The sequence below is a fragment of the Geotrypetes seraphini genome, chromosome 3, assembly GCF_902459505.1.
Source record: "Geotrypetes seraphini chromosome 3, aGeoSer1.1, whole genome shotgun sequence".
NCBI classification, from domain to species: Eukaryota; Metazoa; Chordata; class Amphibia; order Gymnophiona; family Dermophiidae; genus Geotrypetes; species Geotrypetes seraphini.
The window spans coordinates 365,415,167-365,428,865 of record NC_047086.1 but is presented as its reverse complement, the minus strand read 5'-3'; the positions used below and the strand labels follow the sequence as shown (position 1 = coordinate 365,428,865).

At 46.0% G+C, this 13,699-nt stretch overlaps 1 protein-coding gene across 1 annotated transcript in view; it reads left to right on the top strand.

Moving 5' to 3' along the window:
* BUB1 (BUB1 mitotic checkpoint serine/threonine kinase) overlaps nucleotides 1-13,699 on the top strand; it is a 243,236-nt gene that overhangs the window by 116,958 nt on the left and 112,579 nt on the right. Inside the window, exon 12 of the mRNA XM_033939939.1 lies at nucleotides 4,345-4,479. Within this exon, the coding sequence (XP_033795830.1) occupies nucleotides 4,345-4,479 (135 nt within the window). The remainder of the gene's footprint in view (nucleotides 1-4,344; nucleotides 4,480-13,699) is intronic.

The following is a 13,699-nucleotide window of genomic DNA, read 5'->3' as shown; positions in this document are numbered from 1 at the left end:
ACATGGGAAACCTTTGTCTGCTCATCCTGTGGTTTCCAGATTTATGAAAGGACTTTTTCATGTCAACCCTCCTATCAAACCTCCTCCTGTGGTTTGGGATCTCAATGTTGTCCTGTCTCATCTCATGAAGCCTCCGTTTGAACCTCTCAACAAGGCTCCACTTAAGTATCTCACCTGGAAGGTGGTTTTTCTGGTGGCCCTCACGTCTGCTCGCAGGGTCAGTGAGCTTCAGGCCTTGGTGGCGGACCCACCTTTCACAGTATTCCATCATGACAAGGTGGTTCTCCGCACTCACCCGAAATTCCTGCCTAAAGTGGTCTCTGAATTTCACCTCAATTGTGCTTCCAGTGTTCTTTCCAAAGTCTCATTCTCATCCTGGAGAATCAGCTCTTCACACTCTGGACTGTAAACGTGCTTTGGCTTTCTACTTGGATCGCACCAAACCACACAGAACTGCTCCTCAACTTTTCGTCCTTTGATCCAAACAAGTTGGGACGACCTGTATCGAAGCGCACCATCTCCAACTGGATGGCGGCTTGTATCTCTTCCTGCTATGCCCAGGCTGGATTATCCCTTCCTTGTAAGGTCACAGCCCATAAGGTCAGAGCAATGGCAGCCTCTGTTGCCTTCCTCAGATCGACACCGATTGAGGAGATTTGTAAGGCTGCCACTTGGTCCTCGGTTCATACATTCACCTCTCATTATTGTCTGGATACTTTCTCCAGACGGGATGGACAGTTTGGCCAAACAGTGTTACAAAATTTGTTCTCTTAGGTTGCCAACTCTCCCACCATCCCATTGGGGTTAGCTTGGAGGTCACCCACTAGTGAGAATACCTGCCTGCTTGTCCTGGGATAAAGCAATGTTACTTACCGTAACAGTTGTTATCCAGGGACAGCAGGCAGCTATTCTCACGTCCCACCCACCTCCCCTGGGTTGGCTTCTCAGGCTAGCTACCTGAACTGAGGAGACACGCCCGGTACATCGGGCGGGAAGGCACTGGCGCATGCGCGGTGCGGGCATCTCGAAACTTCTGAGTTTCTTCAAGCAAGACATGCTTGCAAGATGTCCGTATCGGGGCTCTGTCGGATGACATCACCCACTAGTGAGAATAGCTGCCTGCTGTCCCTGGATAACAACTGTTACGGTAAGTAACATTGCTTTAACCGTGTTGAGCTTTGCGAATGTAGAGATGATGCGGTATACAAACCTAAGGTTTAGTTTAGTTTAGGAGCACTATAAAAATGATTAGTAGTAGAATTGTTGTACTGGGTCAGACCAAGGATCCATCTAACCCACTATCCTGTTACCTGGTCTGGTCTCTGTTGAACAGTTTTACTGCTTTAAATCCTGGAGTTAAAATAAATTTCTGAAGGCAATACAGATGAATAACAGTGAGATATTTTTGCAGTTTCATAATTGACTTTTCAATATAGAGGATAGTATGGTTCTTTCAATATACTGTATGTTTTATGTTTGTTCTATTAATATTCGATATACCGCTTAAACATATTACAAATCTATCTGTCCCGAAGGCTCACAATCTAGCTAAAGTACCTGAGTAAACAATTATTAAAATAGAAAAGATATATATATATATGGAATGTACTATCTGGGAGTACAATTTCATAGAGGGGGAGGTGTTCTCAAATGGGTTTCTTTTGAACATACAATGAGAGGAATTTATTTATTCGAGTTATATCCCTCCCAGAAAGCGCAAGGCAGGTTACAAGTTAACATGTGCAGATTCAAATAACAGTGGATGAATTTAACGTCAAACAGGACAGGTTACAAGGTATCATACAAGTTTAAGCAAACAATGAAGGGACATGGTGTCAGCGCGAAGGAGGAAATGTGGCTATTATACATGGAGCAGAGGGGTATGGGGGAGACAATTAGGCAGCATACAGTTGAGTGGTCCTGGGAAGATACACATTTAATGAGACAGTCTACATTGAGATAAGTGGATGCAAGGGGGAGCAGATCTCTAGTTTACATATAGAGTACCAGGGCCATGGTTGGGTCAGTAGAAGAGGAAGGTGTTCACAGCCTTCCTGAAGTCCTTCAGGCTTTCCAGAGATCTCATCTGCGCAGGTAGTAGGTGCTTCAGTTTTGGGAGGAATTGGGTATATGAGTGTCTTGTATGCTGTTTCCAATAGGAGGGATCACCCAGGAAGTATGCTCAGATGTTTTTCATTTTTTGAGCAAAGAGGACGTCTGGAAGTGTTAGGTTGTGGTTTGACAGCTATGTATCTTGGTACCTTGTGGAAGTTTTGCTAGGCCACTATAAGGCCCTTGAAGACAGCATTTGCTGATGGGCAGCCATCAGGAGAGATGGGTTCACGGATGCTGAGATTCTTTTGGAGGCGGATTGCTGCATTTTGCACCCGTTGCAGGCAATTTAGTTTTTTTGCCGAGTGTTGCAGTAAACCATGTGGGAAAGGGCAAAGGCATAAAGGAGCTGTGCAAAATCTGGTTCTGAGAGGTAGGATCGGATTTTCCACAGCTGACCAAGGTAGTAGAATGAGGTGGAGACAACCTGCGATATGTGGCTGGATAGTGAAAGATTGGCGTCTAGTATTACTCCTAAACTATAGACCTGATCCTTTGCTGTTAGTGTAGTTGAGTCCTAGGAGAGTGATGGGCAGGTGTAGATTGAGTTGTCTTTCCTGATCCAGAGGAACTCCATTTCTGAAGCATTGAGTTGGAGTTTGTTTTGAGACATTCAATTTTTTATGTCATTGAGGTAGTTCTGTAGGTTAGCAAGTTGGGAGGCATGATTTCATGCCTAGTGGAAGAAATAGCTTGATGTCTGCATATGAGTGGATTTTGATTTGATATTTGTGAGCAGTGTCCATAACTAGCCTGATATATAGTTTGAAGAGTATGGGGGACAACAAGGCACCCTTGGGAACTCCGTATTTGATGGGTTTTGGCTTTGATTTGTCCAATCCGAATAGTACGGTTTGCGTTCTTTGGTGCAGGAATGAGAACAACCAACGAAGTGCTGCGTCTGTGGTTCCTAGGTCAGCAAGTCTGGTTAGGAGGAGATCATATTAGTTTCTCAAATTTATTGCTACAGCTCCTCTTAATACTTGTAAATGTATCTTCATATTTGCACCCTAGGAAATCCGAAAGTGGCTTTTTGATACAATGTAAGTTCTTTTTAATCAAACTAATATTGCACAATAGAGTTGGGGCTATTTCTGTATCTTTAATAATAATAATCTTTATTTTTATATACCGCAATACCACAAATAGTTCATAACTGTTTACAATAAAAAAGAGACTGCATACAGACAGTGATATTACAAAAAGCAATTTGGAGATACATCAGAAGGATATGAAAATCATACAAATTTATCAAAAAGTTTTAACTGTTTTCTAAAGGTTTGGTAAGAAAATACATTTAAGATAAACTCACTTCGGCATTTATTCCATTTTCAGCTTGAAATGATGTCCTATCTAGGAGGAACATTTTGTAAATACTACCCTTGCACATATTGGGCTTCTATTTTGTTATTTGTAGTGCTGAATAATTGATTGGTCTTCACTTTCTGTTACTAATGCTGTTATATATTTTTTTCTTTTTACCACAAAGTTTTTAAAAAAAACAACAACCATGTGGCGCTTTATTTAAACCATCTTCCACAAAATCAGTATTGTTTGAGGTAGTTTAATTAATAATACAGTGGTGCCTCGCATAACGAACGCCTCACACAACGAACGCTGCACACAACGAACTTCATGTCTTGATTCACACAACGAACTTCGTTTCACACAACGAACTTCACACAACGAACTTCGTTTCACACAACGAAGTCGCCCGAGCTGCCGATGTATTGCATCCTTCCGCGCAGGCACTGCAGGCAGTCGTTAGTCACTGCGCTTAACTGCCCTCTCTCAATGTATACAGTCGTCCTTTTAAGATAAACTCAATATTTTTTATATATCATGGCTTCTAAAAAAAGCAGGAAGGTGATTTCTGTTGAAATGAAGCGGGAAATAATTAGAAGGAGTGAATGTGGGGTAAAACAGTGTGACCTCGTCAAAGAGTTTGGCCTCAGCAAGACCACCATTTTGACAAATTTATCTTTTTTTATGTCATCTTAGCATATTTTATGCTGCAGAACGAATTATTTTTTTTAACATGTATTGTTATGGGAAAACGCGTTTCACATAACGAACTTTTCGCATAACAAACTTGCTCCTGGAACCAATTAAGTTCGTTGTGTGAGGCACCACTGTAATGAAAATAGTTTTTTGCATAACAAATGGCAAGTGTATGTGTGTGTGTTTATATATTTCAGTGTTTTGATTACTAATTCTAGTCTCCGTTTCTAGGGTCTGCTGCTGTCAATTTTTCGGGGTGCTTAGGAAATACATCTCATGTCACGCCAAACACATCACTGGGATTGGTCCAGGCAACTCCATCAAAAGTGCTTCCATCTCCTACTGTTCATACAAAAGAAGCACTAGGTAAAAAGTTGTTTAATGAATTGATCTTGGCAAGTAAAACCAGTTTCATTTGTATTTTTTAAATTGTTTTTAATTTGTTTAGCAAAGTGTAAAGTATTTATCCATGGAAACAAATTCCAGTGTGTCCGGCTTATATTGAAAGGATTTTGTTATTTACAAGAGATGTAACACACAAGAATATTTGCCAGGCTGCATTAGGTGCTTAATAATTGAAGGAATGGAGGAATAACCTAATTGTTGTTGATAATCAGCTAAAAATTATATTCAAGAGAGCAAACTTTACATATATAAACTACAAAAATTAGTTTGCTGACTTTGAGTAGTGGTTGCTTTAGTATTTCTTAATTTATACTTTAACCCCCCCCTTAAAAAAAGATGTTACAGTTTTTAGCGCTGACCACAGCAATAACAACTCCAACACTCATAGAATTCCGAGTGTTGGAGCTGTTACTGCCATGGCTGGTGCTAAAAACCACTTTACAGTTTTGTAAAAGGGGGTAAACAACTGAAACCTCAAAGCCTCATAGGCTATAGCATTAAATCACATTAACCCTGTATCTGGAGAGACGGTTAATATCAGTGATGATAGTGGCTCCATCTATGCTCATTAGAGGGCTAAACCTCTTTTTCTTTAGCACTCTCCAGACCAGTAGAGGTTAATCTTATAAGCGGGTATATATCTCATCATGGAGACTGAAACAAACTGTGGAATAGTACATAATAGGTACCTTCCCCTATTCCTATCAGTCTTCTTTCAGCCTCCACAAGGTGTGAGTGAGCTGTACCCATCTTCCTTGGTAGGGCTGTTAGAATTTGTTAAGGGTTTCTAGTCCCCGTTTTTGACCGGATTGAGCTGGGAGTCCGTCTAACCTCGGGGGATGTCAAACCTGGCGGGTCTCGTGCTGGGTCCCTCCCCCATTCCTTCACCTCCCCACATTTTTTAGAGGAGCCTCAGCAGTAAGCCTTACCCCCTAATTCAAGCAAGACATATTGCTTTGAGAGCCTGTGGAGTCTGTTCTGTAAAAAAAAAAAATCCTGAGGTAGTGCTGTTCTAAAGGGTTCTTTTCCTTTAAATATGCTGTAAATTACTGTATTTTTTGACTAACCGGCACTTTTCTTCTAGCTAGATCGCGTACTTCTAGCACTTCTCAGGGGACGTGGTGCACAATTTGGTCCAGACGCAAGGCACTCGCGGCCGGCCTGAAAACAGCTGTTCGGGTGGGTGCTGTCGTAGAGCTCCGTCGGCAGAGGCTGCAGGCGTCCAGGGCTCACCAGCCATAGTGCCTCATCAGTCAGCAGGGAGCAGTGGGAAAGCCCGGTCTTCCCCATCACCCCCGGAGGGATTTCCTCTCAGCTGATTTTTGTTAACAGCTGATGCCGGCTTGCCTGCTTTAGCAATTGGGACAGTTCAGGCTTCCCAGCCGCTACAGGCCCTGGAGGGAGCATTTTTGGCAGGAACTTCGCCATTTTCTCAGTCTGGCCCCTCCATTTTGTCTGCAACCTCAGGTGACCTTCCCCCGTATTGGAAAAACAGGTACAGGTTTCTGCTGTGTCCCCTGCTTAGGGGGATCCGTACTGTTTCTTGCTCTTTTCCTATGCATCAGGATATTCAGGATATTGTACTGGCACAGTAGAAAATGCCGGAGGCGCCGTTTCGGATGGCATGCGCCATGGCTAGTTTGTATCCCATCCCGGAGGGGGATCAGACTATGTTAGTCGCCAGTGGTTGACACGGTAGTCTCAGCGATTTCTATGCGGCAAACTGTGCCTGTTGAGGGCGGTTCTGCCTTACGGGACACTTGAGCGTAAGTTGGAGGCCATTCTTAAGCAGAATTTTGGGGTCTCTGCTTTGGGGGTCCAGGTGCCTATTTGTGGGGGGCTCGTGGCTTGTGCCGTGTTTCGGTGGGCTGAGCGTGTCCTGGATCGATTGGTCCTTGGTGAATCAGGAGGTGGCGAAGATTGAGATGGCTGCCTTGTTCTTCTCGGATGCTCTTTATGACTTGGTGCGGATCTCAGCTAAGTCTATGGCCTTTGGCGTGGCCACACAGCGGACTTTGTGGCTTTGCACTTGGTTGGCGGATGCCGCATCCATAACTAAGCTTATTAGATTTTTTGTTTGGAGAGAACTTAGATAAGTTGCTTCAGACTCTGACTCACTCTAAGATGCCCCACCTGCCTGAGGACCATACCCACCCAGCGTCTCGGGGTGGCACTATCCGGGGGCATCTGCGGAGTTCCCCTAGTATCGCCCTAGTGTGGGGCTGCTTCTTTCCAGGCTTCGGGGTTTTCCCGGGGTCGGTTTTATCACTTTCGGGGGGTCCGTCGGGGGGCTGGGAATCCCTCCGCCGATTCCCCCGCTGCCCGTCCTGCACAATGACTCGTTGCCGGCGCCCCCTTTGGTTCCGGAGGGTGCCTGGCTGCGCAATTTTTTTTCCCCAGTGGGCCGAGATCATGTCCGATCAGTGGGTCCTGGAGGTGGTGCGGGACAGTTATGCTCTGGAGTTTGCCCGCTCTCTGCCGGATCTTTTCCTAGCCTCTCCATGTCAGGCGGCATGACCCTTCAGCGCTTGCTAGATCTCAAAGCAGTTCCAGTGCCCCCTCAGGAGTGCGGCACCGACAGGTACTCGATTTACTTTGTGGTGCCCAAGAAGGAGGGGACCTTTCGGCCCATCCTGAATTTGAAGGGAGTCAACAGAGCTCTCAGAATTCCCTATTTTCACATGGAAACACTGCGGTCTTGTCATTCTGGCGGTTCAGCCGGGGGAGTTCCTGACCTCTCTATCTGACAGAGGACTATTTGCATGTTCCCATTCAGGCCTCCCATCAGCGCTTCCTTCGCTTTGCGATCTTGGGTCAACACTATCAGTTTTGTGCGCTTCCCTTTGGCCTGGCCACGGCTCCCCGGATGTTCACCAAGGTGATGGTGGTCGTCGCAGCAGCCTTGCAGTCAGAGGGCATTCTGGTGCATCCCTACCTGGACGACTGGTTGATTCGGGCAAAGTCATTGCAGGAGAGCACCCGGGTTACAGCTCGGGTGGTGAAGTTTCTCCATTCACTGGGATCGGTGGTCAACCTTTCCAAGAGTCGGTTGATCCCATCTCAGCATCTGGAGTACCTTGGGGTTCTGTTCGACACCTCCTTGGGGAAGGTCTTCTTTCCAAAGGCCCGGGTAAGCAGATTGCAATCTCAGATTCGCCTCCTTATGGTGTCCCGGTATCCTTGGGCGAAGGATTTCCTCCAAGTCTTGGGGTTGATGGTGGCTTCCCTAGACGTCGTAAGGTGGGCGCGGACCCACACGCGTCCTCTTCAGTTAGCTCCGGAGGTGGTTGCCCCAGAGGCACAGTTTGGATCTCTCTGTTCCTCTGCGAGGCTTGGTGCGCTGCAGTCTTCGTTGGTGAGACCTCTCATCTTGTTCAGGGGACGAGTCTGGATCAACCACAGAGGACGGTGCTTCTCAAAGATGCCAGTCTCCTCGGTTGGGGAGCTCAGGGCACTCAGCTCAGGGCACCTGGTCCACAGAGGATGCATCCTGGTCGATCAATGTGTTGGTGACCAGAGCTGTCCTTCTGGCGCTGTTAGTCTTCCACTCCTTGTCAGCAAATCAGTCAGAGTTCTGTCGAACAATACCACCGCGGTGGCTTACATCATTCATCAGGGAGGCACCAAGAGCACTCAGGTAGTGCAGGAGGCGGCTCTGCTCATGCTCTGGGCAGTGTCGCATCGTCAGGACATTTCAGCCTCCCACATAGCTGGAGTGGAGAATGTTCAAGCGGACTTTCCTCAGTCGTCACACATTATATCCCGGAGAGTGGTGTCTAAGCCAAGTGGTCTTTCAGTTGATAGTGCAGTTTTGGGGTCAACCCCTGATGAACCTGATGGCCACGAGTGGCAACGCCAAACTGCCCCGCAGAGACAGTCAGGCTGAGGGTCTGGATTCTCTGGTTTGACCATGGCCAACGGAGGGGATGTTATATGTGTTCCCTCCTTGGCCATTAGTGGGCAGAGTTCTTCTCCGCATCATTCATCATCTGAGGCTCGTGGTTCTGGTGGCTCCGGATTGGCCGCAACATCCGTGGTACACGGATCTGGTGAGGCATCTGGTAGCGGATCCTCTTCCTCTGCCTCTCTTGGACAATCTTCTGACACAGGGTCCCATTTCAATGTTCGATCCGGGTCCCTTCTGGTTTACAGCTTGGCTCTTGAAAGGGGTCGCCTAGGTAAGAAGGGGTATTCAATAAAGTGATCTCAACTCTCTTGGTCTCGGAGGCTTTCTATCTCTTAGGCTTATGTGAGGGTTTCAATCAAAAAGTAAACTGACCTCACTTAAAACCTGTCTATGGAGATTGATCAAAAATTTGGAAGTTGCTCAGAGACGTGAAACTCTTCAGGGAAGGTATATACCTCCCCAGTATGGGTACAGAGTTTACCTTCCAGTCATTGCAGCTTTTTCAATAATGATCACGCTCCAAGCCAGGGAAATTTAAAGAATATATCACAGTCTTTTAAAACTACTTCAAAAATGATGGCATTCTTTGTTTGTATGTTTCATGAAAGCAAACATCACTTAAAATAGATGACTTATAATGCTATTACTTAGCTTTATGAAAAGTTTGGGGTCCCAACGTGGCCCCGTTTTGTTTTTCTTCTTCAGGAGACCCAATTGTAAAAGTACTGAGAGTCCTTTAAAGCTTTAAATAACTATTTTGAATTGGTGATGTAAACACACCACTGCTGGAAACAGCTACCAATATGGGAGGTTTCAACTGCCAGCTATGGCAGTTTCACGTCTCTGAGCAACTTCCAAATTTTTGATCAATCTCCATAGACAGGTTTTAAGTGAGGTCAGTTTACTTTTTGATACAAGCACTTTCTGACTTCTTCTGTTTTCAATCGGAAGTTTCCCTGCAATTTCTTAAGGAAATTTATGTGAGGGTTTGGCATCTATTTGAGGGGTGGTGTGCTGTACGTGGAGTGGTATCTTTTCACGCTTCACTGCCTAACAGCTTAGAGTTCTTGCAGGATGGCCTGGATAGGGGACCGGCTTGGTCTTCTGTCCGGGTTCAGCTTGCGGCCTTGTCAGCCTTTCGTGGGTTGTGGAAAGGTCAGTGTTTGACTGCTATTCCTGATGTGATTTGCTTCTTCGGGTGGCCAAATTGCTCAAGCCTCCCATTCGACCCTCTGTTCCATCTTGGGATCTGAATCTGGTTATTTCAGTGCTAGTGCGCCTTCCTTTTGAGACATTGGCTGCCTGCTTTTTGAAGGACCTAACTCTTAAAGCGGTCTTCTTAGTGGCCATTACTTCTGCTAGAAGTGTTTCTGAGCTCCAGGCTTTCTCTTGTAGGGCTCCCTTCTTGGAGTTTTCTAGGGAGCAGGTTGTCTTGAGGCCTGTTCCTTACTTTCTGCCAAAGGTAGTTTCTCCTTTTCATGTCAATCAGGTAGTGGTTCTCCTGGTGTTGGATAGTCGGAGGACCCAGGAGATCCAGAAATCAGATCATCTCTTTGTCCTTATAGCGGGTCCTTGTCAGGAGGATGGCGTTTCTAAGGCTACTATTGCACGCTGGATCAAGGAGACTTGCTTCCACTTATCTTCTGAGGAAGAAGCCTGTTCTGGAATTTCTCAAGGCTCATTCCACAAGGGGTCAGGCAGCTTCTTGGGCTGAATCTTCACTTGTGCCTCCAGTGGACATTTGTAAGGCTGCAGTTTGGTCTTCCTTGCATTCATTTGTCAGACACTACCAGGTAGACATTCAGGCGTATCGGGAAGCTGTGTTTGGTGAGCTTGTTCTGGTGTCGGCCCTTTGGGGGTCCCACCCATGATGGGAACTGCTTTGGTACATTCCGCTAGTAAGATTAACCTTTACCGGTCTGGAGAAATTAGGTTCTTAACCTGCTAATTTACTTTCGTTTAGTTTCTCCAGACTGGTAGAGGTCCCCACCCTGTCTATTGTTGGGTTGTGGCTGTTGCGCGGGCAGTTTTTGTTTTTTGCTGCGGGTTCTAGTATTTTTCTGGGGATGGCGGCTGTGGCTCGGCTGGCTTAGCTGGCGAGCTGTGGGGACATTTTCTTTCTGAGATCTCTCCTCTGCATTTTCCAACAGCATTTGGGTATGTTAGTTATTACTCCTGTTCAGAGTATTGTTTATAGTTCTTAGTTATGTTTGGCTATTTAGCAGACTGATAGGAATAGGGGAAGGTACCTATTATGTACTATTCCACAGTTTGTTTCAGTCTCCACCTGCTGGTCATGATGAGCTATATACCCGTTTGTAAGATTAACCTCTACCGGTCTGGAGAAACTAAAAGAAAGTAAATTAGCAGGTAAGAACATAATTTCTCCTTCCTAGATTATTTGAAGATATTTGCTTTTGCATTCATTTTTGAATTACATTGATTACTTCTTGAACAACCCCACTATTCCTGAACAACCAGGCAGGCACTTTCACAGTAGGAGGATGATGCTGCAGTCACGGATTTGCAGGACCCCAATCTGGGGAGGATGCTCTTGATCTTGGGGAAGACCCCACTGTGCAGAGACTGTTCAGCGCTGATAGGGGTGATCTCAGAATCCTTTCACAAAGTAAAATTAGAGACTCATCAGACCTCGTCAGCACAGTGCTGTCTTATAAGTAGCACCAAGCCACAGTCTTCCTGTTTTCCTGAGCATCCGGACATCACTAAGATGCTCCTGGTTTTGGTGGCCAACAAGAAAGTGTACCAGTTTTTCAGCTGCCGTCACAAGGCCAACAGCGAGGGCCCCGATGCTCTGGTTCACCCCAGCCGAGGGAGGATCTTCTGTATGTCTTCCCTCTGTGGCCCATGATAGGCTGGATGTTGAGAGAGAATAACAACCCACAGTGGTCAGGTGATTCTCATCGCCCCTGACTGGCCGAGGCTCCTGTAGTATGCCAATCTGGTGCAACTGTAGCTCAGTCAGGGACTCGGGCTCGCTTGTAATCTTTGTCTCCTCATGCAGAGCCTGATTGCATTTCAGGATCCAGACTGCTTTGGTCTTACGGGCCTGGCTATTGAATGTGTGGCCTTAGTTTGCAGGGGTTATTCTTTGGTCGTGATTGCCACCCTTCTCAGTAGCAAGAAGCCCACAGTGGCTTCTCTCAGGGTACAGCTTGCTGTTCTTTCCTTTCTAGGCTCCAAACCTCTGAGAGGCTCCTTAGCCTCTCAGCTGGAGGTTGTCTATTTTCTGAGGGGTGCATTGAGGCTTCGGCCTCCCCTGCGGCTTCCTTGTCCTTCATGGAATCTCAACCTGGTCCTTCGCTCTTTGGCTTGTCTGCCTTATGAGCCTCTGGAACATGCATTCTTAATTGATCTCACAGTCAAGTCTGTCTTTCTGGTGGCCATTACCTCCACCTGCAGGGTTTCTGAGCTTCAGACTTTTTCCTGCTGGGATCCCTTTTTGCATATCGTGGATTCTGGCATGATTCTGCACACTGTTCCCTCCTTTCTTCCCAACATGGTCTCAGCCTTTCATGTTGATCAGGAGGTCTAGCTTCCTTCCTTTACTTCTCCGGTCCAAGGGAGCAGGACCTGATGTTGCAGTTCTTGGATGTGTGCAGGATCCTGTTACGGTACCTGGAGACTACTGAGTTTCGGGTCTCCGACTTCTTGTTTGTACTGGTGGGCAGGCTGGCTTCCAAAACAACCATTTCCTGATGGATCCTTGTGGCTTTTTTCTCAGCTTTACATAACAGCCGGTAAGAAGCCTCCCCCTTTCGGTACAGGCTCATTGTACCAGAGGCATCTCTTCCTCTTAGTATGAGCTGTCGGTGATCTCTTTGAAGGAGATTTGCAGGGCTGCTACCTAGTCTTCGTTGCATACTTTCATCGAGTTTTATATCAATGTAGTGGCCAAGATGGTTCCTCTTGTTTTGGCAGCAGGCTCATCAGTCCCACTCTGACTCTTCAGAACTGCTCTGTCACATCCCACTAGCTCAGGAATAGAGCAGGATTGTATAAGAATGAAAAATTAGATTCTTACCTTTGCTAATCTTGTCTCTTGTAAATCCACCCGCCCTATGAGTTGCTGATTCACCAATTGTCTGCCTTTACATGTACTGTTAAACTGGATTTCTGAATTCTTGACCAGCCTTTCTAAGAGTTCTATCTGAATTTGTTTAGCACTTTGTCTTGGGGTCCTTAATCCCCCAAGACAAAGTGTCCTTCCATCGGTGTAGGCTATGTCTCCTTGTAGTACTGTTATTTTTATTATTCAAATTAATGATGTTTTAATGACCTGTTTCAGTTGCTCATGATTGTTCTGGTTTCATGTTATGAGCAGATTAGACTTATTGGTTGTGGAGTATCCCTGTACCTTTCTCGTTTGCCTTTGTCCTCTACAGGTGTTTCTGCCTGCTTTGTCACAAACTGGATTCCTGGTGGGCAGTCCTGAGGTAAGAAGGGAGAGATTCAAGACTTCGGAAAATTGTGAGCCATGGAATCAAGGGTGAAATACTCACGTGGATTAAAAACTGATTGGAGCATAGGAAATACAGAGTGGGAGTAAATGGACAATACTTGGACTGGAAGAATGTTACCAGTGGGGTACCGCAGGGCTCGGTGCTTGGACCTCTGCTCTTCAACATCTTTATAAACGATTTTGACTTAGGTACGACGAGTGAGGTGATTAAATTTGTGGACGATATAAAGTTATTCAAAATAATGAAGACGCGGGAGGATTGCGAAGATCTGCAAAGTGACATAATCAGGCTCGAGGAATGGGCATCAACATGGCAGATGAAGTTCAGCGTGGATAAGTGTAAAGTGATGCATGTCGGTAACAAAAATCTCATGCACGAATACAGGATGTCCAGGGCAGTACTTGGAGAGACCTCCCAGGAAAGAGACTTGGAGTTCTGATCGATAAGTTGATGAAGCCGTCCATGCAATGTGCGGCGGCGGCGAAAAGGGCGAACAGCACGCTAGGAATGATAAAGAAGGGGATCATGAACAGATGGAGAAGGTTATCATGCCGCTGTACCGGGCCATGGTGCACCCTCACCTGGAGTACTGTGTCCAGTACTGGTCGCCGTACATGAAGAAGGACACGGTACTACTCAAAAGAGTCTAGAGAAGAGTGATTAAGATGGTTAAGGGGTTGGAGGAGTTGCCGTTTAGCGAAAGATTAGAGAAACTGGGCCTCTTCTCCCTTGAGCAGAGGAGCTTGAGAGGGGACATGATCGAAACATTCAAGGTACTGAAGGGAATAGA